This window comes from Punica granatum, unplaced genomic scaffold, assembly GCF_007655135.1.
Source record: "Punica granatum isolate Tunisia-2019 unplaced genomic scaffold, ASM765513v2 Contig00396, whole genome shotgun sequence".
Classification (NCBI taxonomy): Eukaryota; Viridiplantae; Streptophyta; class Magnoliopsida; order Myrtales; family Lythraceae; genus Punica; species Punica granatum.
Window position 1 is genome coordinate 13,563 of NW_022204313.1, and position 26,846 is coordinate 40,408.

The following is a 26,846-nucleotide window of genomic DNA, read 5'->3' on the forward strand; positions in this document are numbered from 1 at the left end:
AAAGATACTTATTTTTGTAATAATTAAACAAATTATTTTTAAATTAATATTAATTATTTGGATTTATTGCATCATATACCATAACGTTGACGGATATTCTTAAATCTATCCCATAGTCATTTTTTTGCCACATGTATTACAATGTTACTATTTTTGTTTCGCCAACTATCTTCTGGGACTAAATGATGACATCAAATTAGCAACGTTGGGATACTTCAGGCAAAAAATCGACGTTGGAATAGATATAATAATATCTGTAGACGTTAGGTTTTACGGTGCAATATACCATAATTATTTTAATATATGAAATTTTAATTTAATAAAAAATATTTAAATAAGTATTTATTTAACTACATAAATAATAATTTTTGAGTAGAAATACTTTTATATTTAATTAATTTTTATTTATTCTAAAAAATATTTATAATTATCTAATTTTTGCAAATTCCTATTTTTAAATATGTAATAACGTCAGCCAACGGTGGTGGGGCAATCCACGAAAACTCTTCCTTTAAGAGATTACCACTCCACTGGTAATCCACATCCGCACCCATCCTCTACGCAACCGCGAATTGTCGCTTGAATGCCAATGTAGATTACAAAAGCAACGCGGATTCCAGTGAGACCATGCAACCGAACTAGGTAACGTGTGGACGCAAGTAATTTAAATGTCAGATTACCAGTAATTCGGAATAGATTACCTCACTCCAAGTTACTTTCCCATAAGCAAACAACTCCAAATTACTTTCCCATAAGCAAACGACAATGAGACAGATGATGCAGAATAGTGACGTACGTCATCACATCCTGATAATCAAGAAGTTTAAATTTTATATTTTGTGAAGGTATTTATATATTTTATTAATTATTATTATAATTTATATTTCATTATATTACGTGATTAGCTCGATGAGGGGCATGAGTATAATTTCAGGGCCCCCTTTCCCCTATAAATTTGGAAGCCGATGTCCAGGTTGGTTCGTTCATCTTCTCTTCTTCAACTACACCTGTTCTCCGACAAAGCGATACATCAGAGATAGAGCCAGAGCAAGAGCATTGTCACTCTTAAAAGCCCCTTCTCCCTCTTTCTCTCCGGCATATCCGTTCAAGCCTTGAAGGGCAAACACCCCGGGCCTCAACCGATGGGACTCGGCACCTTAGACACTGCCTCCCCGTCCTTCATGGCGGATTTCCTGAAGCAATGCGGCGGCTGCGCCGTCATCGACGGAGGCTTCGCCACCGAGCTCGAGCGCCACGGTGCTAACCTCAACGATCCCCTCTGGAGCGCCAAATGCATCGTCACCTCTCCCCAGCTCGTCCGAAGGGTATTCTTCTCTCCCCCACATCCTTCCCTGCTGTTCTTTGTTTTTTTTTTTTTAATTATTCTTTTAAAAAAAATTGGGTCGTGTTTCAAATTAATACTCTCTGGTCCTTTAGCTGTTGCTTCACTTTATACTAATCACTGGGCACTGTGTGCTGGTGTTCCGGCTTGCCCTGTCGTCACTGAACCCACAGCTCCAATTATTCTGCTAGATTAAATGATCTTGTGCGGAGGTTTCTTTTAATTGCATCCTGTTAACTTTAGCTTAGTCTTGCCCTTCTGCCATAGAATTTCATCGTGTTCGACGATCAGTGGTTGGAATTCAGTGGCGTCGGAAAAGGGTCGAAAGTCGTTCCTCCGAGAGTGAGCGGTTGAGCTCGAAAAATCGATCTTTTCTCGTGGCTTTTATGTCATTCCATCTATAGCTGTCCTTATCGCTGGATACTGTGTTATGAAGAAGGTCCGATGCTGGAGTTAACAGCATTTTTGGGTAGTTGGCATTTTGCAAGAACCAGCCAAAGACTGAAAGCGACAACACAAGACCCAACAAAACATAGATAATAGCAAACATAACAAAAAAGACAAAAATATTAATAATATACTCTGCTTCTTCTTGCATGCCAGATGTTGCAGTGTGTTTTGTATGCAACATTCCCGGGTGTAGCTTAATATGATTGTATTGAATATTAGAGCAGAGGAAAGGTTTCCACTTTGATGTCAATAAGCCAATTGATCATATCGTTTATAGGAGAACTAAACTTGTGACGGGAGGCCCATCATCTCAAAGTTCTGGCTTAGTAGAGAAGTGTATGAACGGTTTGATTGGTGTAGGGCCATAGTTTAGCTCCCTACAGTATGCAGTTGGCCTTAGCTTTTTCCTCTTTTTTTTGGTCTTCTCCTTGAGATCTCATGGACGCTTATCTCTTCCTACTTTCATGCGTTCTTTTGAGGGGCAGATATGTATTGATGTATAATACTATGGTGGAGGGGAGAGATGGTTAATAGGCTCTGTGGAATCATGTGGTCTTATGCTCTATGTCCGCACTCAGTGTTTATTCAATTATATGATATATATGTAACACTTAATGGGAAACTCTTTCCCAGAGTGACGTGGGATGACGAGTTTCTGTTGAACTTATCCTCTTGTTTATGGATTCTTTTGGAACTTCATTGGTACCTGTCCTTTTTCATGCAAAGAAATATTATTTATACAAAATCTGATGCACTTATTTACTTTTATAAGCGGTTGAAGAATCTTATATATTATTCTTCAGGTTGTTGTCCCTTTCCTGCCACAATATCAGTGTGACAATTGAATAATCCTAAAGATAACATTTATGAAAGACAGAGTAAAAATTTCAAATTGCCTCGTGTAGTTGGAAGTAGGATCCGTGATCCCTACAAAAGTTTATGGAGCTGCTGGCTTTATTCAGTCTTGACTTTCATTGGGAATATAGAATATCGAGAATCAGAATAAATTCCTATGCTTTGTAATGTATGGTCAGTTAACTGCAAAGTGGATATGTTTTATTTATGGATTATTAATATTTATGAGAACTTGTAACATTCTGGTGAAGCAGATTACGTGTTATATCTGATGAAGTACACCTTATTTGTTGAGAATGTTTCTGATGAAGCAGATTAAACGGTTTTGGAATTGAAGTTTATCTTTGGAGAAAATAATATACCTGTGTTTTGTTCTTTTCCTTTCACTTATTTTGGATGTTGAAAGAACTGATGGGAGTGCCCATCCAGAATTACATGTATGAAAAACATGCAACGGTAGGCAAATTTTTTTATGAAATGTGAATTATATGTAAGGCTTTAAGGTGCACATAGAATTGCTAGAATTTTCATGAACTCCGTCACAGATGTACCATAATATTGAATCATTGGTTTGCTCAAACATTGCAGGTACACTTGGATTACCTCGATGCAGGAGCTAATATAATAATAACTGCATCATATCAGGTAAGATTGTCTGTCTCTACCTGTAATATGATCTGCAAAAACATAACAGCTGACAGTGTTGTTTTGTTTATGAGACAGGCCACAATTCAGGGATTTGAGGCCAAGGGCCTGTCTAGAGAAGAATCTGAAGCTTTGCTTCGGAAAAGTGTTGAGATTGCACTGGAGGCCAAGGAGATTTATAGGGAGAAATGTATCAAAGATTCCATGGATTTCGCTGAAAACGAGAGATTATCTAGATGTCCTATCTTAGTTGCTGCGTCCATTGGAAGTTATGGAGCTTATTTGGCGGATGGTTCCGAATATAGGTACCCCAAGCCTACAAGGTCACATAGTGAAGTTTATTCGATTATGAAATGCTGAGCTAATGTGATGGTTTTCTGTTCTTTGTACTCTCCTTGATTCTGACAACAGTGGGAACTATGGGGATGCCGTTTCTTTGGAAACATTGAAGGAATTTCATCGGAGAAGGTTGCAGATTCTGGCTGATGCTGGACCTGATCTACTTGCATTTGAAACTATTCCAAATAAGTTAGAAGCTCAGGTATAACTGAACCTGTCATTTAGCTTGTGAACTATTGGCTTATGGTTGCACTATGTGGGATTTATTAAAATGGTAGCAGAATCAACTTATGTTTTTGATATGACCTTCTGTTTAGATGTACAATATAGTGGTTTAATTACCGAAATTGAGATTATGAGCAGCATTTAGAATAAATGAACCATTACTATGCTGCTAAAAGAAAGTATCAGCTTATTTTCTTTGCGGACATCCTGTTGCCTATTTTTTATAATTTAGGGACATCATTCTGATTCTTTATTCTATGGTGTCGAATTACAGGCTTATGCTGAGCTTCTTGAGGAAGAAAATATAAAGGTCCCGGCATGGTTCTCATTCAATTCCAAGGATGGAATCAACGTGGTTAGTGGCGACCCAATATCTGAATGTGCATTGGTTGCGGAATCATACAGGCAAGTTGTAGCTGTGGGTATAAACTGTACCCCTCCTCGTTACATTCATGGACTGATCTCTTCAATTCGAAAGGTATGGTCCTCAAAACTTGCCCTATGAAAACCCATCTCTTAATGATAAGAAAAGTTTCACGGTAGGGCTTTATGCAGAAAACTAATGAAATAGAGCGTATGTTCAAAAACAGAATATAATTTACTATTTCAGTAGGACTTTTCTATTTAACAGATCAATTGCTTATTATGCATTTTGGAGAGAAGCTTAGAGGATCCAGTTGGCCTCGTTAATTTATGAAAACTAAACTGACCTGTGCCCTTCACTAAAATAAGAGCAACTTTTGGAAATAATTCTTTAGCAGATAACTGGTACTTCTGGTCTTTCAAAAAAAAAAATGTTCATACGAGAAAAGATGGAATGAGAAAACCACCTTCTTTGCTGCCTTTGGCCTTCATTTTATTGAAGTTGTTGATACCCATCTGCCCGCTTTTGCACTGAGTCAGATATTTCTAGAATGACTGATAGCTGATGTTACACATTTGCAGAAGATGAAGCCGCATATGCAATTTGTGTGTCTATTGTTGCCAACTGCCTCTTTTACAGTAATACCTCCTTATAAATTTCCCCTTATAAATCTTTCAGGTTACGTCCAAACCGGTGCTCATATACCCAAACAGTGGTGAGACCTATGACCCTGAGCGGAAAGAGTGGGTGGTAAGTTTATCGGCTTAAGTTGAAATTCTTTACGTGCTTTTGCTTCGCACTCATCTCTAATCCGAAATCAGGCTATCCTCTTTTGGGCATTAATCAATCTTACCTATGACCAATCTATGGTCAGAAAGATTATGCCTGAAAAACTCAGTTCAATAATGGGGGACTGAAGACGGTTTGCCCAACTTAATATTCCAGTTTTTCTCGGTCTAACCTAGCCTTTAACATAGCCTTTCATTGCACTCTCCAATTGTGTCAAAGGGCATTTCACGGTCTATTACTGACTGGTGCTAAATGCAATGTGATTGGAACTAAAAGAGGTTGACTGACTTATCGTTTCTTCTTGTGGCTGCAGCCCACGACTGGGACAGCGGACGAGGATTTCATCTCGTATGTGGGGAAGTGGCGGGAGGCAGGGGCGTCGCTCTTTGGAGGTTGTTGCCGGACTACGCCAAACACCATAAGGGCAATATCAAGGGCTCTCTCCCAAAAATCATCTGCTCCGACTGCTACTCTCAGCTCCAAGACTGCTGTAACCAACATGTAGTAGTAACGAGTGATCTGTTGTATCGCAGTGTTTGCGGCTCTATTATCCTCGTTCTCTGATCTTTCGATAAATGAAATTTTGCTTCAAGTGCATGCCAACTCTGTTCTTCTCCCATCCTCTTTCATCAGCTTCTACAGGAACTTCTATGTCAGGACTCATAAGAAAAACAAAGAAAAGGATACTAACATTAAAAGAAATAATTATATAATCTCTAATATTTAAGTTTAATTTAATTTTTTACTTGGATTGAGCAAAATGGTGGCAATGATAAAGGAGGTTATTGGGGAGGATAGGGATTTTGTTTGGAGTTCCTCAATTTTAAAGTGGAGTTCCTCAATTTTAAAGTATTAATTTGTGATCCCCTCCCCTCCGTTTCTGTCATTTCAAACAAATGGTAAAAATTACCAAATTGTTTGTATAAATTATACTCCTCTCATGAGAATTTTCCGTTTGATCAATGAGAACGTTCTATATACTATATACGTCTTTTGAAGAACTACTTGCTAGGGTTGTATAAGCGATGCTATATGAAGAAGGAGAAAAAGGAGTGGAAAAAATTGTGTAAGTATTATCATATTTCACTTCTCTATTATTAAGATATGAGTCACATGATAGAACAAATTGTGCATGTTTTACTTTCGTTGTTATTGAAGAGCGTTTTTAAATTTTAATTGACAAATCAAATTAAAAGATAAAAATGTAAATATCCGTACAACGGGCGTGTTAAATGGTTAAGTTTATGTACAATATATAATTGTTGAAGCGATCACTGGAAACATTACATGACCTATTTGCCCAAATCAGTACTTTCACTCACCTGCTCTTCGGCCTGTGAATTTAAACATTAATTCGACTACTAACAGTTATAACATAATTTGTTTTAGCAAATTTATAAAAATCACTACCTGGTACCTATATGTATATATATATATATATAAGCTGAGATAACTCTTCTGAAGGTGCAAAGTAGGACGGAACCTTTCTCAATTGCGTGACATTTTTATTGATCACTAATAAAACTAAGACAAATGAGAGAAAATTATGGTGCCATGACATAGAAGCGCGTAAGTCCAGAAATCAACTATGTAACTCAAGAGTCTAATATCAAAAAATAATTTTAAGACATTTGTCTTCAATTAACAATCACTTGGTATACTCGAAAGTTAAAAAGATTTTTTGTTTTTTTTCGGGTAAATTGCACTGGTGGTCCAAAAAGTTTTACAAATATTTCAATACGGTACAAAAAGTTTTTTTTACTACTTGATGGTACAAAATATTTCAAAGTTGTTTCAGTATAGTACAAACCGTTATCTCGCCATTGACGCCGTCAAACCAATGCTAATGGTGCAAAACCGGTTTTTGTGAAACGTTACATGATGGTGCAAAATATTTTGAAGTTGTAGTGTAATAGTACAAAATGTTTTACGTAAGTTACACGATGGTGCAAAATTTACAGATCTTGTAAAGGACGGCTTAACGGCGTCAATGACGAGATGACGGTTTGTACTATACTGAAACAATTTTGAAACATTTTGTACCATCAAGTAGCAAAAAAATCTTTTTATACCATATTAAAATATTTGTGAATCTTTTTGAACCACCAGTACAATTTATCCTTTTTTTTGTCTCAAAAAGTATTAAACACGTCGTACCGACCATTATCTTTTCATCTTTTATTTCCTTTCTCTAAAACCAAGTTTAACGGAAATGCTATAGAAGATGAAGAGGAGAATGCAGTTATGAACAACATTTGTCGAGATCTTGTACGAGCTTTGATCGCTCTGCTCGAATGATAAAAAATTGATGATCACTTTACTAGTGGTGACAACCAACTACTTTTACCCGTCGACAATGGTAATATCAGTGAGGTCGCCGAAACCAGTTGCACCAAAAGTAAATTGTCACAACATGACAACGTTATGCCCACTAATCTCCACTTTTATTACATACCTCTATCGGCGTGTATGCTTTCCTCCTTATAATTTTTTATTTTGTAAAGAAACTAATGAAGAATAGATAGAAAACATAAGAAAAATGAAAAATTAACGGGAAAATGAAAACCTCAACGGAAAATATACAGTTGCTTATAAACAAAATAATTTTGAAAACATATCGTTTATTTTTAACAATTTTTATTTTTGTTTGTATTTAAGAAAGAAAGTAATATACGTATATATAGATTTTTTAATTAACCCTTATATTATTAGAATAAAAGTATTGACTAACCCGGCCATATAGGAGCCCGTCGACTAGTGTAATCTAAAAACTAAAATGCCATGTACGGTATATTTAGGGTAAATTGTACTGGTGGTCCAAAATGTTTTACAAATATTTCATTATGGTCCAAAAAGTTTTTTTTCGCTACATGATGGTACAAAATGTTTCAAAGTTATTTCATGATGGTACAAACCGTCAACTCGAACTTGACGTCGTTAAGCCGACGCTGACGTGACTACTACGTATCACCTCCTTGCTGACGTGGCCGAAAAATTTAAAATAATTCTAAAATATTTAAAAATTTAAAACTTTTAAAAATAATTTAAATTTAAAAACTTTTAAAAATAATTTTAAATTTAAAAACTTTTAAAAATAATTTTAAACTTTTAATTTAAAATTTAAAATAATTTTAAAATTAAATTTTAAAATTTTTATAAAATTATTTAAAAAAATTAAAAAAAATTTTAAATTTTAAATTTTTTAAAAATAAAATTTTCAAAATTTTAAAATAATTTTTTTTTTTCTAAATTTTTACTCTTTTTTTGTATTTTTTTAATTATTTTTTGGGGTATTTATCTAAAATGACCCATGGTTTGTCCGTTTTGTCAAATCTAGCCCATGTTTTTTTTTATCAAATCTATCTCATGGTTTACTTTTTGCATCAAATCTATCCCGGCTTTATCTTTTCCGTCGACATCTAACGGCCGTACTGACGTGGCAAGTGTGGCCCACTATCTCTCCACCTGCCACGTCAGCACGACCGTTAGATGTTGACGGAAAAGATAATGCCGGAATAGATTTGATGCAAAAGTAAACCATGAGATAGATTTGATAAAAAAAAAACATGGGATAGATTTGACAAAACGGACAAACCATGGGTCATTTTAGATAAAAACCCCTTATTTTTTGTATTTTTTTGGACTTTTTAAAATTTTATTTTCTCTTAAATGACGTGGCGCACTATGATTGGTTCCACGTAATAAAAGTGACACATAGGACGCGCCACGTCAGCAAAATGTTAACGGCGTTAGGGCTAATTGACGGTTTGTACCATCATGAAACAACTTTGAAACATTTTGTACCATCATGTAGCGAAAAAAACTTTTTGGACCTTAATAAAACATTTGTAAAACATTTTGGACCACCAGTGCAATTTACCCGTATATTTAAGGGGTGTGTGCGCAAATTTACAACATTAGCCTTCGATTTATTGAGCATATTCGTCAGCAAATTAATCTACCAATTATATGTTTGTTTGAAATCCAGAAATATAAGTGAAAAATCAAATTCAGATTCTTTCATATGACGATATATTATTTGTTGGCAGACAAAGTCTACAACAAGACTTTCATGTTTGTTTAATCTAATTAAATACTTAAATTAAATTTTCAGCACTTAATTTTGTTTTTTTTTTTTCTGGTAATAGGATTTAACTTGTTTGATAAATCAAAGTGAGGTTGATTTTTTAAGTTAGAAAACCCCTTAGTGAGCTAGCAATTTTTTGCTTGAAACCTACTCATTTTTTTTTGCTTAATTGCTCAGTCAGCCAATTTACAGTGGTATCCCTCAAATTTTTTTTCAAATTTGCAGACCAGGCTCATTTCGCTCGACACCATTGGAACACTAGAGAGAGAGAGAGAGTATAGTGCACGACTGGGGGGAAGAGGGCGATGGAGGCTCCAATCTCAGCCACCACTGTCTCGAACAAGGTCACTGGTGACCCCTGAGACAACCAATGACCTTGTCTGGGGCGGTGGTGCACGGAATAGGGCCCCCCCACCGCCCCTCTCCCTCTCCGACGAATTCTGTCAATCTTCCTTTTTCCATCCGCTCTTATTTTTGTTCCTTTTATGCATTTTATAGCTCTGCAATGTATTTAACTTGAGATTATTTATCATAATCAGATAGAGTTATATTTTAATTGTTCATCCAATTTTTTTGGCCTGGTCCTTTTTTTCTTGATGTTCCTCCTAAAAGGTCCTGCAGCATCTAATTCTTACATTAAGGTAACAAATCAAGAAGGTGAGAGAACGAGCGTCCTTGAGATCCCCAAAAGAGCGTACTGCTTTCTATTATTTCCATGATAGATTTGACAAAATAGACGTTTTGGTCCCTGAAACATGCTGCTCATGGCAAGTTCATCCCCGAAAGATTTTCTCTGTACTAATTGGTTCGACCGTTTGAAACGTTTGGACCAATTGGTCCTTCTGTTGGAAAAAACGTTGGTCCCTGGGCAAAAGACCTCTTAGATGCCGTGAGCTTGGTCGCCCTTCTTCTCCTCTTCTCTTCTCGGTTTCCTTGCCTTCTTCCGATTCAGTGGAGAAATTGCCCCAGCCGGCCGTGAGATTTCTTCCGAGAAGGCCGATTGTTCTCAAGATTTCTTTCGATTCAATTTCTTCTCAAGATTTCTTCCGAATCAACCGGCCGTGAGAAGCCCAATTGTTGCACATGGGGAGCAGGTTAGTTCAAATCCCTCTAAGAATCCCGATTGTTGCAATGTAATTTCAGCCGATTGTTTAGTTTAGGTGGTTTTGGTTTGTTTTTGAAATGTTCTGGGACAAAATTGATGAAGCATTGAAATGGAATGTAGGATGTAGGATGTTGTGACCTCTTCATCAAACATTGAAATGGAATGCTGCAAAGCCCCGACAATGTGAATGGGGAATAGATCATGGAGATTAGCTGCTCTGACTCCAAGTCGATAACTCGAAGATGGGAGAGTTGTTACTGATAGAATAAATTATTTTTAAGAATAATACTTGACTCTCTTTCACAGGAAACAACATAGATGTTCACATAAGAGTGAAATACAGAATACCTATCAACTTTGTTTCTAGAAAATCCTTTACCGTAAAAATGACCTCCACCCATTATAGCTGCTTTTCTTTCAAGTTCCCTCTTAATGATGAAGAGAATAGAGCAGAGAGTTCAGAATTTCTTTGTAAGGAAGACATGTAGCACATTTTTCAAAGTTGAGAAAGGATAAAAAGAATATCACAACCAAATACTAGTTCGATTAGGCATAGTTCCCAATCTACTATTTTCGGTTTTTCATCGTTAAAAACTATTGTTGCCTCAGTATTCAGGAGCAGGAAGAGAATTGAGAAATGGATCAGAATTGGTCGTCTAATGAAATAAATACCATAGACCCGAACTAGCAAACAATTAAGAATCACCTGGAAGTTAACTCTAGCAAAATCGATGTAGCCGCCATTGCTTTTACTGGTTACTGGACGACTATATTGTTTTGGGCTTACTTGATTAATGATTTTTTGTTTGGGCAGTTTTGGTTTGAGTTTTTTAATTTATTTACCTTACTTGATTAATTGAAAGTGCATTTTTTAATTTATTGAGTTTATGCTTTCTATTTGGTATTAGGTTTATATTTACTAATTGTTTGGTTTTATGAAGGAATGATTATGAGGTTGGTGAGGAGGATAATCTTGAAGGATATGATGTAAATAGGCAGGAGGATCGGTTTGAATATGAAGGTACTGAACATGTTGATTCAGGAGTTTATTGGGATGAAGAATGCATTTTGGTTAATGACGATGTTGAAGGTCATTTGGGTGAAGAAGAATAGCATCTTGGTGATCGATCATATTCTGAAAATGGGGAGGAAATAGTTGTTAGATTATCACCCACAATAGCGGATATGGTTATATCCAGTGACGAAGAGGAAGGCTATATTTCAAAAGAGTTAGTGGACAAGTGTATCTCTGATGATGACAATGGTGAAGAGGAGTTGAGAAAGTACCCTGAGTTTGATGAGAATGCCACATTTGGGGAGGTTCAATTACAGTTACATATGTTATTCACAAACTTAACTATATTCAAGAAAGCTGTGATAGATTATAACATAGCAATAGGAAGGGTGTTCAAGTTTGTGAAGAATGACTACGAAAGGGTTAGGGCAAAGTGTAGATCGAAAGGGTGGAAATGGAAGATCTTTTGTTCTTGGAGTAATGAGGTGAAAACTTTAAAAATAAAGAAGTTCGTGGGGCCACATACTTGTGCTAGGGGGTTCAAAAATAAGCAAGCTAGTAAGAAGTGGTTGGCTGCTCAACTTGTTGATGAATTAAGATCTTACCCAACAATGTCAGCACATGATGCTTTTGAGTGGTTTAAAAGATATAGAGATATTCATGTAGATGACTATTAGATATACAGAGCAATGTGAGTAGCCAGGAAAATTGTAGAGGGATCTGAGAGGTTGTAATATAAAAAATTGTGGAACTATTGTGAGGAACTTAGGAGGTGGAATCCTAATTCTACATTTGGTTTGACAGTACATAGACCTACTTTAGAGCTGCCACCAACATTTGATAGGCTGTACATTTGCTTTAATGCAAATGTTCAGGGGTTTAAAGAAGGATGCAGGCCCCTCATTGGGTTGGATGAGTGTTTTTTAAAGAGGTATTATGGAGGACAATTACTATCTGCTGTTATTCAAGATGGCAATCAACATTTCTATGTGATTGCAGTAGCTGTTGTTGAGCAAGAAAGTAGGGATACATGGAGTTGGTTTTTGAGAAATTTGCTTGGGGATATTGGACAGTACAGTGACAATGGTTGAAACTTTATATCAAATCAGCAGAACTATCAATTAACTATTATTTTTTAATATTGACTAAAACTAGAATATTATTTGACAATAAAGATTCTTGTAGAGTTTGAAATTGGCTTTGGAGAAATTATGTCCTGGTGCTCCACATAGAAATTGTGTATTGCACATATGGAGGAACTTCTACAGCAAATTCAAGAACATGGAACTAACCAAGCAACTATGGAAATGTGCAAGAAGTACCACAATGGTAGAGTTTGAACATAATATGATGATAATGAAGAGAATGAATGAGGATGCATGGGCATGGCTGAAAAGATTCAATCCTAACGCTTGGAGCAAAGCTGGGTTTAATGATTATCCTAAGAATGATAATCTACTAAATAATACTTGTGAGTAGTTTAACTTGAAGATTGTGAAGTTCAGAGGTAAGCCAATCATTACGATGCTTGAAGAGATTAGATGTTATTTGATGGGGAAGATGAATAAGCATAGATTGAGGGCAAATAGCTTTGTGGGTCCAATTTGTCCAGTAGCACAGAGTATGCTAGACAAGTCTAGAAAAGATAGTTCATATTGGACTCCTGAATGGGTTGGCGATGCAGAGGGTTACAAATTTCAAGTGTGAAAAATGCCCAAATGCAAGGTGGTAGATTTAGGTGTTGGAACTTGCAGTTGTAGAATGTGGCAGTTAACTGGGATATCATATGCACATGCTATTACTTGCATGGCTTATAATAATTTGGAACTCGAGAAGTATGTTCACTCATGGTATTCTACTGAACGACGGTGAGCTACATATGTTCCGTACATCGAACCAATTACTGGTGAAAGTGACTAGCACCGCACTGAACTGCCACCAATTGAACCACCAGCATTTAAAGGACCAGCTGGAAGGCCTAAGCAAAGGAGAAGGCAATCTGAGGGTGAGGCAAGCAACTCTGTCAACTCGTCCAAGGCAACAAGAAAGTATGGTGAGATTCACTACTCTAGATGTGGAGAGGCTGAGCATAAAATTAGAAGATGTATGAATGAAGCCACTAATGATGCTCCAAATACGAGGGGAAATAGAAGAACAATCGAGGGCCTTAATGCTAGTTCCACGGGGCGCAACGGAAGCGAAAAAGGAACAGAAATTCAAAATTTCCTACCCGTGAAACTAATTCCAAGACCTACTAGAAGAATAAGAGTAAATAAAAACGTACCTGGAATATTTAAAATTGTCGACCGAGTGTCCCACGCGTGACGCCTCTACTGGAATCCACACCGACTTTGTCGACGAGTCTTCGAGATCGGCGGTGCTAGCGACCAACACTCGAAAGAACACTAATGCGACACCCGAAATTTTCAGACTAATGGACCTAATTTGGATTGAACAATTCAACCCAAATTATTATATACATACACATATGCACGCACTATATATATCTGAGCACTTATATGAGTGCGTTTTATATATATCTATATATATACTTATGCATACATATATATCACATATATATGCATACCCTATTACCCATACTTACTGCCATATATATACACATATATATAGGCTTGGGGATGGGGGCAATTTGCTTGTCCCACCGATGTGGGATAAGAGAAATTAAGAATTTCAAGAGCCAAGTGCATGGCTAAGTGTCATTATACAATTGGCCCATGTGTTACCATATAATAGACTCCAAGTGGTTCAATAAAAAATAGCCACTTAGCACACCATTAAATCAAATAAATCGGGTCTAATTAATCGGTAAATTTAATCTCATTAAATATCCGATTAATTGGTCGCACCTAAATCATCTAATCTCTATTAGACGATTTTATTTGTTTAAAAATATCTCGTCAATTTAGTCGTAGTGTGTGACCCTGTAGGTTCCCAATTACGTTGATAGTAATATCGAAATCTCTATTTTTAATATTACAAACAGTGAGCGGCATCTAGCAATGCATCACTGTTACTCAAGTAATCGAAAAGTCAATTTCTCGACGAACCTTGTGACCTATATTACCGTGTAATATAATCCATTGTCCTCTATATCTCTATTGAGCCCAAGGCATGGTCGATGACATCCTTGTATGGCTCAATATCTCTCTTTCTTGGTTTACTGGGTAAGTCTATCAGAACAAATGAGCTCGATATCGCTATATCGACTCATTTGGGTATGCATACACTTTTAGACTTAACCACCAAGTGGCCGTGAGATATCGCTCCCGTTTCGTAGGAGGGACAAATCCTATCTTGATCACTCACATTCCTCTCCATGCTCTGTGGTATACCCAATAACTGTCTTTATAACCATCCTGTTACAGTGGCGTTTGACAGTATCAAAGTATATGACATTACATGTAGGAATCTATGGTGACCTCAAGTCAAAGGACCATTACACTATAGTCACTTTGAGATATGCTAATGACAGTCACGTAACAACCCATGTAGCAATCTCATGGCGGATCAGTCCTATACACATTACTCTTAATGTATACATGTGGTGTGATTTGATATCTCCATATCCATGACCTATGAGATTTGATCATCAATCAACACTTACACTAATCTAACCGTATTATCGTTGTCCTAATTAACGATAATACTTTGACTATGGACATTTAGGAATAATGTTCAGTAATTATAGGATCTCACAATCAAGTCACACTTGATGCCTATTGAACCTACTATTCCAAGGACATTATTGTGTAAAATCATATTTAGCGCAATCTACACAATAACAGATATGCCTCATAATATAATGAAATACATGTCATATTACAGAACTGATGATAGATTGCATCTAGGGCATACACCAATTCCCAACAATCTCCCACTTGCACTAGAGCCAATCTGGCATCTGTCTAATGCCAATAGATCTAGTGTGAGCCTCGTGCTTGCGCTGCACAAGAGGCTTCGTAAGTGGATCTGCGAGATTCTCATCTGTTGGTATTCTGCATATCTTCACATCTCCTCTGTCAATAATCTCGCGAATGAGATGGAAGCGCCTGAGTATATGTTTGGATCGTTGGTGAGACCTGGGTTCCTTAGCTTGCGCAATGGCTCCATTGTTGTCACAATAGAGATCCACTGGGTCTGCGATGCTAGGAACCACAACAAGTTCTGTCACGAACTTCTTGATCCAAACGGCCTCTTTTGCAGCGTTAGAGGCAGCAATATACTCGGCCTCTGTGGTAGAATCGGCTACTGTCTCCTGTTTGGAACTCTTCCAACTCACAGCACCTCCATTCAGGCAAAACACATACCCTGACTGCGATCTACTGTCGTCCTTATCGGTCTGGAAGCTAGCATCGGTGTAACCTCTTACAACGAGCTCTTCTTCGCTTCCATATACCAAAAACATCTCCTTAGTCCTTCGTAAGTACTTAAGGATGTTCTTTACTGCAATCCAATGTCTTTCACCTGGATCTGATTGGTATCGACTCGTCATACTCAAAGCATACGAGACATCTGATCGAGTGCATAACATAGCATACATGATAGATCCAATAGCTGACGCATATGGAATCCTATTCATTCTGTCCCTCTCCTCTCGAGTAGAAGGACTCTGAGCCTTCGAAAGGCTTATGCCATGTAACATAGGCAGCGACCCTTTCTTAGAATCCTGCATGCTAAAGCGCCGAAGCACTTTATCTATGTATGCACTCTGATTTAAGCCAAGCAGTCTCTTGGATCTATCTCTATAGATCCTAATACCTAGCACGTAGGTAGCTTCGCCTAAGTCCTTCATAGAGAAACACCTTCCCAACCAAGTCTTCACAGACTGTAGGGAAGGAATGTCATTCCCAATCAGAAGTATGTCGTCTACATACAACACCAGGAAGATTACTACGCTCCCACTAACTTTCTTGTAAACACAGGGTTCATCTTCATTCTTAATGAAACCAAACTCTTTGATTGCATCATCAAAACGAAGATTCCAGCTCCTAGAAGCTTGCTTCAGCCCATAAATAGACCGTTGTAGCTTACAAACCTTTCCGGCACTATGTGGATCGACAAAACCCTCAGGTTGTGTCATATACACATCCTCGAGGAGCTTCCCATTTAGGAAAGCAGTTTTGACATCCATTTGCCAGATCTCATAATCATAATAAGCTGCAATTGCAAGCAAGATCCTTATGGATTTAAGCATAGCCACCGGGGAAAAAGTTTCGTCATAGTCAACACCATGAACTTGTCTGAAACCTTTTGCCACAAGTCGGCCCTTAAAGGTAATCACATTACCGTCCATGTCAATCTTCTTCTTGAAGACCCACTTACACCCAATGGGTTTTGCCCCTTCAGGTGGATCAACCAAAGTCCATACTTGGTTAGTGTACATGGACTCCATCTCAGATCTCATGGCCTCCAGCCATTTCTTAGAGTCAGGGCCTATTACGGCTTCCGCATAGGTTGTAGGCTCATCATTATCTATGAGCAATACGTCATTATCTTGAATCACGAGAAATCCATATCTCTCGGGCTCATGACGTATCCTATTAGACCTACGAGACTCCTGTGTCACCTGTGTAGAAGATTGTGCCACAACAACTTGTGGTACTTGTTCTGCAACATCGCCCGTCGATTGGTCAATGTCATTTTGTGGTAGAACTTCCCCAAGTTCTAATTTCCTCCCACTAGTTCCTTTGGAGAGAAACTCTTTCTCAAGGAATACCGCAGTTCGAGCGACAAACACTTTGCCCTCGATGGGATTATAGAAATAGTATCCTCGAGTTTCCTTAGGATACCCCACAAAGTAACATTTGTCCGATTTAGGGCCAAGCTTATCCGAAGACAATCTCTTCACATAAGCTTCGCAACCCCATATTTTTAGAAAAGACATCTTGGGACGCTTCCCATACCACATCTCATATGGTGTCCTTTCAACTGACTTCGACGGAGCATTGTTTAATATGAGAGCAGCTGTCTGTAGAGCATATCCCCAGAAGGAGTCAGGTAAATTTGCATGACTCATCAAAGATCGAACCATATCTAATAAAGTTCGATTCCTCCTCTCAGCTACACCATTCCATTGTGGTGTTCCAGGTGGAGTCAGTTGAGATAAAATCCCACACTGTTTAAGATAGTCAGCAAACTCATAGCTCAAATATTCACCTCCTCGATCTGATCGAAGAACTTTAATGCTCTTACCCAACTGATTCTCCACTTCATTCTTAAATTCTTTGAACTTTTCAAAGGATTCAGATTTGTGTTTCATCAAATACACATATCCAAATCTACTGAAATCATCAGTAAATGTAATGAAGTAGAGATACCCACCTCTAGCAAGCTTGTTCACTGGTCCACATACATCGGTATGTATGAGAGCCAAAACATAACTAGCTCGCTCACCCTTTCCAGTAAAAGGGGCTTTAGTCATTTTCCCCATTAAGCAAGGTTCGCATGTCTCGATTGATTCTAAATCAAACGAGTCCAGTAATCCATCCTTATGGAGTCTAGAGATACGATTCTCGCTAATATGGCCTAAACGACAATGCCAGAGGTAAGTCGGGTTCGAATCATTAGATTTGAGCCGTTTGGTTTCCACATTATAAATAGGCGTATCTAGATCAAGAACATACAGACCATTACTTAAATGTGCACTGCCATAATATACATCATTCATGTACATAGAACAACACTTGTTCTTTATAGTGAAACAAAATCCCTTCTTGTCCAAACAAGAAACAGATATTATGTTTCTACTAATAGCAGGTACATAATAACAGTCGTTAAGATCTAATACAAGCCCAGTAGGTAAAACTAGGTGATAAGTCCCTACAGTTAATGTAGCAACTCTTGCTCCATTTCCAACTCGTAGGTCCACCTCGCCCTTTGTCAACGATCTACTGTCCTTTAGGTCCTGCATATTTCCACAAATATGAGCACCACATCCGGTATCTAATACCCAAGATGTAGAAGTAGTAGATACATTAATCTCTATAACATGGATACCTGAAGTGGAAGTCTCACTTCCCTTCTTCTTCTTCAACTCTTCCAGGTATATCTTACAATTCCGCTTCCAATGTCCAGTGTTGCCACAATGGAAGCAGTAATCATTCTTCGCCACCTTGGCTTTAGGCTTCAACGCACCCAAGTCAAAATTGGATGCACCTTTAGCCTTCTTGCCTTTACTCTTGCTCTTGCCCTTTCTTTTGGTCCCTTGGACCATTAGAACGGATGTCCCCTTGCTGATATCATGCTCAGCTGTTCTCAACATGCTAAGCAGTTCAGGCAATGGTTTATTGTAGTCATTCATATTATAGCTCATAATGAACTGACTATAACTGCTGGGCAGCGACTGTAGGACTAAATCTGTGGCCAACTCTTGACCAAGAGGAAATCCCAGTCTTCCCAGAGTCTCAACGTACCCAATCATCTTGAGTACATGAAGACCCACCGGGCTACCCTCAGTCAACCTTGCCTGAAAAAGTGCTTTAGAGATCTCGAATCTCTCATGTCGGGCCTGCTCTTGATAGAGCTGCCTGAGATGCACGATCATATCGTACGCCTTCATGTTCTCGTGTTGCTTCTGAAGCTCCGAGTCCATGGTGACTAACATGAGACATCCGACGTTTACGGCATCATCATGATGCTTACTATAAGCATCTTTCTCAGCTTGGGGGGCATCGTCAGGCGGTGGCGCAAGAAGAGGTTGCTCTAAGACATATAGCTTCTTTTCTTGGGTGAGAACAATTCTCAAGTTTCGATACCAACCAAGGAAATTATTCCCTGACAGTTTGTCCTTATCAAGGACGGATCGCAAACAGAAAGTACTAGAAGTGCTCCCTGCCATGGTAACTACCATAGAAATATACAAAATAAGTATTATGACACAACAATATTTAATGAGGACTTTATAAATATTGCTCCCACTATTTATATCAAATCAATGACCCTCAACATTGATTCAGAGAATATCATTCTCATAGTAGCTCAAGATCCATATCTCACCAAGCTCTGAGTCAGCGAGGGCTGATTCACCCAGAACTGGCTATTTAGGTAGGGAACCACTTTCCCAATTGCATCACATGCAACTCTTGATTAGTTGGGTGAATAACTCCTTATTCAAATCTATCTTGTAGATCGTTGCCCAACTACATGCCTCTGAACTCCTAATCCTATTAGGCTTGCTCAGTTAAGTCCGACCCACTGGTAAACACAACGTCTTACTAGGATAGATGAGGGCATCTTGCGAGGGCATGGTCTACGCACTCATCGATCTTGGTCTTGACGAGCTTTACACGGTGGAAGGATATGAACTTAATATTTTGAGGGATTTTATTAACATTTAATCGATCTCACCATACACTATTATGTAACCATTACATAATAGTCCATACGTATAACTATTATACTAATACAACTAGGACCTAGTCCATGTCTAACAGTCATGCAACACAAATATCAAATATAATCATACCAGTACCAAGCATAAAATCATATTTTATACTATTATCTACTCAGATTCTAACTAGCTAGGCTCTGATACCAATTGCTAGTTCCACGGGGCGCAACGGAAGCGAAAAAGGAACAGAAATTCAAAATTTCCTACCCGTGAAACTAATTCCAAGACCTACTAGAAGAATAAGAGTAAATAAAAACGTACCTGGAATATTTAAAATTGTCGACCGAGCGTCCCACGCGTGACGCCTCTACTGGAATCCACACCGACTTTGTCGACGAGTCTTCGAGATCGGCGGTGCTAGCGACCAACACTCGAAAGAAACACTAATGCGACACCCGAAATTTTCAGACTAATGGACCTAATTTGGATTGAACAATTCAACCCAAATTATTATATACATACACATATGCACGCACTATATATATCTGAGCACTTATATGAGTGCGTTTTATATATATCATATATACTTATGCATACATATATATCACATATATATGCATACCCTATTACCCATACTTACTGCCATATATATACACATATATATAGGCTTGGGATGGGGGCAATTTGCTTGTCCCACCGATGTGGGATAAGAGAAATTAAGAATTTCAAGAGCCAAGTGCATGGCTAAGTGTCATTATACAATTGGCCCATGTGTTACCATATAATAGACTCCAAGTGGTTCATAAAAATAGCCACTTAGCACACCATTAAATCAAATAAATCGGGTCTAATTAATCGGTAAATTTAATCTCATTAAATATCCGATTAATTGGTCGCACCTAAATCATCTAATCTCTATTAGACGATTTTATTGTTTAAAAATATCTCGTCAATTTAGTCGTAGTGTGTGACCCTGTAGGTTCCCAATTACGTTGATAGTAATATCGAAATCTCTATTTTAATATTACAAACAGTGAGCGGCATCTAGCAATGCATCACTGTTACTCAAGTAATCGAAAAGTCAATTTCTCGACGAACCTTGTGACCTATATTACCGTGTAATATAATCCATTGTCCTCTATATCTCTATTGAGCCCAAGGCATGGTCGATGACATCCTTGTATGGCTCAATATCTCTCTTTCTTGGTTTACCGGGTAAGTCTATCAGAACAAATGAGCTCGATATCGCTATATCGACTCATTTGGGTATGCATACACTTTTAGACTTAACCACCAAGTGGCCGTGAGATATCGCTCCCGTTTCGTAGGAGGGACAAATCCTATCTTGATCACTCACATTCCTCTCCATGCTCTGTGGTATACCCAATAACTGTCTTTATAACCATCCTGTTACAGTGGCGTTTGACAGTATCAAAGTATATGACATTACATGTAGGAATCTATGGTGACCTCAAGTCAAAGGACCATTACACTATAGTCACTTTGAGATATGCTAATGACAGTCACGTAACAACCCATGTAGCAATCTCATGGCGGATCAGTCCTATACACATTACTCTTAATGTATACATGTGGTGTGATTTGATATCTCCATATCCATGACCTATGAGATTTGATCATCAATCAACACTTACACTAATCTAACCGTATTATCGTTGTCCTAATTAACGATAATACTTTGACTATGGACATTTAGGAATAATGTTCAGTAATTATAGGATCTCACAATCAAGTCACACTTGATGCCTATTGAACCTACTATTCCAAGGACATTATTGTGTAAAATCATATTTAGCGCAATCTACACAATAACAGATATGCCTCGTAATATAATGAAATACATGTCATATTACAGAACTGATGATAGATTGCATCTAGGGCATACACCAATTCCCAACAATCTCCCACTTGCACTAGAGCCAATCTGGCATCTGTCTAATGCCAATAGATCTAGTGTGAGCCTCGTGCTTGCGCTGCACAAGAGGCTTCGTAAGTGGATCTGCGAGATTCTCATCTGTTGGTATTCTGCATATCTTCACATCTCCTCTGTCGATGATCTCGCGAATGAGATGGAAGCGCCTGAGTATATGTTTGGATCGTTGGTGAGACCTGGGTTCCTTAGCTTGCGCAATGGCTCCATTGTTGTCACAATAGAGATCCACTGGGTCTGCGATGCTAGGAACCACAACAAGTTCTGTCACGAACTTCTTGATCCAAACGGCCTCTTTTGCAGCGTTAGAGGCAGCAATATACTCGGCCTCTGTGGTAGAATCGGCTACTGTCTCCTGTTTGGAACTCTTCCAACTCACAGCACCTCCATTCAGGCAAAACACATACCCTGACTGCGATCTACTGTCGTCCTTATCGGTCTGGAAGCTAGCATCGGTGTAACCTCTTACAACGAGCTCTTCTTCGCTTCCATATACCAAAAACATCTCCTTAGTCCTTCGTAAGTACTTAAGGATGTTCTTTACTGCAATCCAATGTCTTTCACCTGGATCTGATTGGTATCGACTCGTCATACTCAAAGCATACGAGACATCTGATCGAGTGCATAACATAGCATACATGATGATCCAATAGCTGACGCATATGGAATCCTATTCATTCTGTCCCTCTCCTCTCGAGTAGAAGGACTCTGAGCCTTCGAAAGGCTTATGCCATGTAACATAGGCAGCGACCCTTTCTTAGAATCCTGCATGCTAAAGCGCCGAAGCACTTTATCTATGTATGCACTCTGACTTAAGCCAAGCAGTCTCTTGGATCTATCTCTATAGATCCTAATACCTAGCACGTAGGTAGCTTCGCCTAAGTCCTTCATAGAGAAACACCTTCCCAACCAAGTCTTCACAGACTGTAGGGAAGGAATGTCATTCCCAATCAGAAGTATGTCGTCTACATACAACACCAGGAAGATTACTACGCTCCCACTAACTTCTTGTAAACACAGGGTTCATCTTCATTCTTAATGAAACCAAACTCTTTGATTGCATCATCAAAACGAAGATTCCAGCTCCTAGAAGCTTGCTTCAGCCCATAAATAGACCGTTGTAGCTTACAAACCTTTCCGGCACTATGTGGATCGACAAAACCCTCAGGTTGTGTCATATACACATCCTCGAGGAGCTTCCCGTTTAGGAAAGCAGTTTTGACATCCATTTGCCAGATCTCATAATCATAATAAGCTGCAATTGCAAGCAAGATCCTGATGGATTTAAGCATAGCCACCGGGGAAAAAGTTTCGTCATAGTCAACACCATGAACTTGTCTGAAACCTTTTGCCACAAGTCGGCCCTTAAAGGTAATCACATTACCGTCCATGTCAATCTTCTTCTTGAAGACCCACTTACACCCAATGGGTTTTGCCCCTTCAGGTGGATCAACCAAAGTCCATACTTGGTTAGTGTACATGGACTCCATCTCAGATCTCATGGCCTCCAGCCATTTCTCAGAGTCAGGGCCTATTACGGCTTCCGCATAGGTTGTAGGCTCATCATTATCTATGAGCAATACGTCATTATCTTGAGTCACGAGAAATCCATATCTCTCGGGCTCATGACGTATCCTACTAGACCTACGAGGCTCCTGTGTCACCTGTGTAGAAGATTGTGCCACAACAACTTGTGGTACTTGTTCTGCAACATCGCCCGTCGATTGGTCAATGTCATTTTGTGGTAGAACTTCCCCAAGTTCTAATTTCCTCCCACTAGTTCCTTTGGAGAGAAACTCTTTCTCAAGGAATACCGCAGTTCGAGCGACAAACACTTTGCCCTCGATGGGATTATAGAAATAGTATCCTCGAGTTTCCTTAGGATACCCCACAAAGTAACATTTGTCCGATTTAGGGCCAAGCTTATCCGAAGACAATCTCTTCACATAAGCTTCGCAACCCCATATTTTTAGAAAAGACATCTTGGGACGCTTCCCATACCACATCTCATATGGTGTCCTTTCAACTGATTTCGACGGAGCATTGTTTAATATGAGAGCAGCTGTCTGTAGAGCATATCCCCAGAAGGAGTCAGGTAAGTTTGCATGACTCATCAAAGATCGAACCATATCTAATAAAGTTCGATTCCTCCTCTCAGCTACACCATTCCATTGTGGTGTTCCAGGTGGAGTCAGTTGAGATAAAATCCCACACTGTTTAAGATAGTCAGCAACTCATAGCTCAAATATTCACCTCCTCGATCTGATCGAAGAACTTTAATGCTCTTACCCAACTGATTCTCCACTTCATTCTTAAATTCTTTGAACTTTTCAAAGGATTCAGATTTGTGTTTCATCAAATACACATATCCAAATCTACTGAAATCATCAGTAAATGTAATGAAGTAGAGATACCCACCTCTAGCAAGCTTGTTCACTGGTCCACATACATCGGTATGTATGAGAGCCAAAACATAACTAGCTCGCTCACCCTTTCCAGTAAAAGGGGCTTTAGTCATTTTCCCCATTAAGCAAGGTTCGCATGTCTCGATCGATTCTAAATCAAACGAGTCCAGTAATCCATCCTTATGGAGTCTAGAGATGCGATTCTCGCTAATATGGCCTAAACGACAATGCCAGAGGTAAGTCGGGTTCGAATCATTAGATTTGAGCCGTTTGGTTTCCACATTATAAATAGGCGTATCTAGATCAAGAACATACAGACCATTACTTAAATGTGCACTGCCATAATATACATCATTCATGTACATAGAACAACACTTGTTCTTTATAGTGAAACAAAATCCCTTCTTGTCCAAACAAGAAACAGATATTATGTTTCTACTAATAGCAGGTACATAATAACAGTCGTTAAGATCTAATACAAGCCCAGTAGGTAAAACTAGGTGATAAGTCCCTACAGTTAATGTAGCAACTCTTGCTCCATTTCCAACTCGTAGGTCCACCTCGCCCTTTGTCAACGATCTACTGTCCTTTAGGTCCTGCATATTTCCACAAATATGAGCACCACATCCGGTATCTAATACCCAAGATGTAGAAGTAGTAGATACATTAATCTCTATAACATGGATACCTGAAGTGGAAGTCTCACTTCCCTTCTTCTTCTTCAACTCTTCCAGGTATATCTTACAATTCCGCTTCCAATGTCCAGTGTTGCCACAATGGAAGCAGTAATCATTCTTCGCCACCTTGGCTTTAGGCTTCAACGCACCCAAGTCAAAATTGGATGCACCTTTAGCCTTCTTGCCTTTACTCTTGCTCTTGCCCTTTCTTTTGGTCCCTTGGACCATTAGAACGGATGTCCCCTTGCTGATATCATGCTCAGCTGTTCTCAACATGCTAAGCAGTTCAGGCAATGGTTTATTGTAGTCATTCATATTATAGCTCATAATGAACTGACTATAACTGCTGGGCAGCGACTGTAGGACTAAATCTGTGGCCAACTCTTGACCAAGAGGAAATCCCAGTCTTCCCAGAGTCTCAACGTACCCAATCATCTTGAGTACATGAAGACCCACCGGGCTACCCTCAGTCAACCTTGCCTGAAAAAGTGCTTTAGAGATCTCGAATCTCTCATGTCGGGCCTGCTCTTGATAGAGCTGCCTGAGATGCACGATCATATCGTACGCCTTCATGTTCTCGTGTTGCTTCTGAAGCTCCGAGTCCATGGTGACTAACATGAGACATCCGACGTTTACGGCATCATCATGATGCTTACTATAAGCATCTTTCTCAGCTTGGGGGGCATCGTCAGGCGGTGGCGCAAGAAGAGGTTGCTCTAAGACATATAGCTTCTTTTCTTGGGTGAGAACAATTCTCAAGTTTCGATACCAACCAAGGAAATTATTCCCTGACAGTTTGTCCTTATCAAGGACGGATCGCAAACAGAAAGTACTAGAAGTGCTCCCTGCCATGGTAACTACCATAGAAATATACAAAATAAGTATTATGACACAACAATATTTAATGAGGACTTTATAAATATTGCTCCCACTATTTATATCAAATCAATGACCCTCAACATTGATTCAGAGAATATCATTCTCATAGTAGCTCAAGATCCATATCTCACCAAGCTCTGAGTCAGCGAGGGCTGATTCACCCAGAACTGGCTATTTAGGTAGGGAACCCACTTTCCCAATTGCATCACATGCAACTCTTGATTAGTTGGGTGAATAACTCCTTATTCAAATCTATCTTGTAGATCGATGCCCAACTACATGCCTCTGAACTCCTAATCCTATTAGGCTTGCTCAGTTAAGTCCGACCCACTGGTAAACACAACGTCTTACTAGGATAGATGAGGGCATCCTGCGAGGGCAAGGTCTACACACTCATCGATCTTGGTCTTGACGAGCGTTACACGGTGGAAGGATATGGACTTAATATTTTGAGGGATTTTATTAACATTTAATCGATCTCACCATACACTATTATGTAACCATTACATAATAGTCCACACGTATAACTATTATACTAACACAACTAGGACCTAGTCCATGTCTAACAGTCATGCAAAACAAATCAAATAATCATACCAGTACCAAGCATAAAATCATATTTTATACTATTATCTACTCAGATTCTAACTAGCTAGGCTCTGATACCAATTGCTAGTTCCACGGGGCGCAACGGAAGCGAAAAAGGAACAGAAATTCAAAATTTCCTACCCGTGAAACTAATTCCAAGACCTACTAGAAGAATAAGAGTAAATAAAAGCGTACCTGGAATATTTAAAATTGTCGACCGAGCGTCCCACGCGTGACGCCTCTACTGGAATCCACACCGACTTTGTCGACGAGTCTTCGAGATCGGCGGTGCTAGCGACCAACACTCGAAAGAAACACTAATGCGACACCCGAAATTTTAGACTAATGGACCTAATTTGATTGAACAATTCAACCCAAATTATTATATCATACACATATGCACGCACTATATATCTGAGCACTTATATGAGTGCGTTTATATATCTATATATATCTTATGCATACATATATATCACTATATATGCATACCCTATTTACCCATACTTACTGCCATATATATACACATATATATAGGCTGGGATGGGGGGCAATTTGCTGTCCCCCGATGTGGGATAAGAAATTAAGAATTTCAGAGCCAAGTGCATGCTAAGTGTCATTATACAATTGGCCCATGTGTTACCATATAATAGACTCCAAGTGGTTCAATAAAAAATAGCCACTTAGCACACCATTAAATCAAATAAATCGGGTCTAATTAATCGACAATTTAATCTCATTAAATATCCGATTAATTGGTCGCACCATAAATCATCTAATCTC

At 38.7% G+C, this 26,846-nt stretch overlaps 1 protein-coding gene across 1 annotated transcript; it reads left to right on the plus strand.

Moving 5' to 3' along the window:
• Positions 1-967: 967 nt before the first annotated feature.
• On the plus strand, positions 968-5,612 carry LOC116190217 (homocysteine S-methyltransferase 2-like). The gene is made up of 7 exons (XM_031519877.1): positions 968-1,325; positions 3,236-3,292; positions 3,371-3,597; positions 3,704-3,833; positions 4,131-4,334; positions 4,899-4,970; positions 5,323-5,612. Exons 1-7 carry the CDS (start codon positions 1,143-1,145, stop codon positions 5,512-5,514), a joined length of 1,065 nt encoding a protein of 354 aa, XP_031375737.1. The 5' UTR covers positions 968-1,142; the 3' UTR covers positions 5,515-5,612.
• The last annotated feature ends 21,234 nt before the right edge of the window (positions 5,613-26,846 follow it).

Bases quoted from the DNA above. Each gene is read 5' to 3' on its own strand.
- LOC116190217 (XM_031519877.1), top strand. From the start codon at position 1,143: ATGGGACTCGGCACCTTAGACACTGCCTCCCCGTCCTTCATGGCGGAT. The intron at 3,598-3,703 runs GTACCCCAAGCC...TTCTGACAACAG, and splicing joins GCGGATGGTTCCGAATATAG to TGGGAACTATGGGGATGCCG. The intron at 4,971-5,322 runs GTAAGTTTATCG...TTGTGGCTGCAG, and splicing joins CTGAGCGGAAAGAGTGGGTG to CCCACGACTGGGACAGCGGA.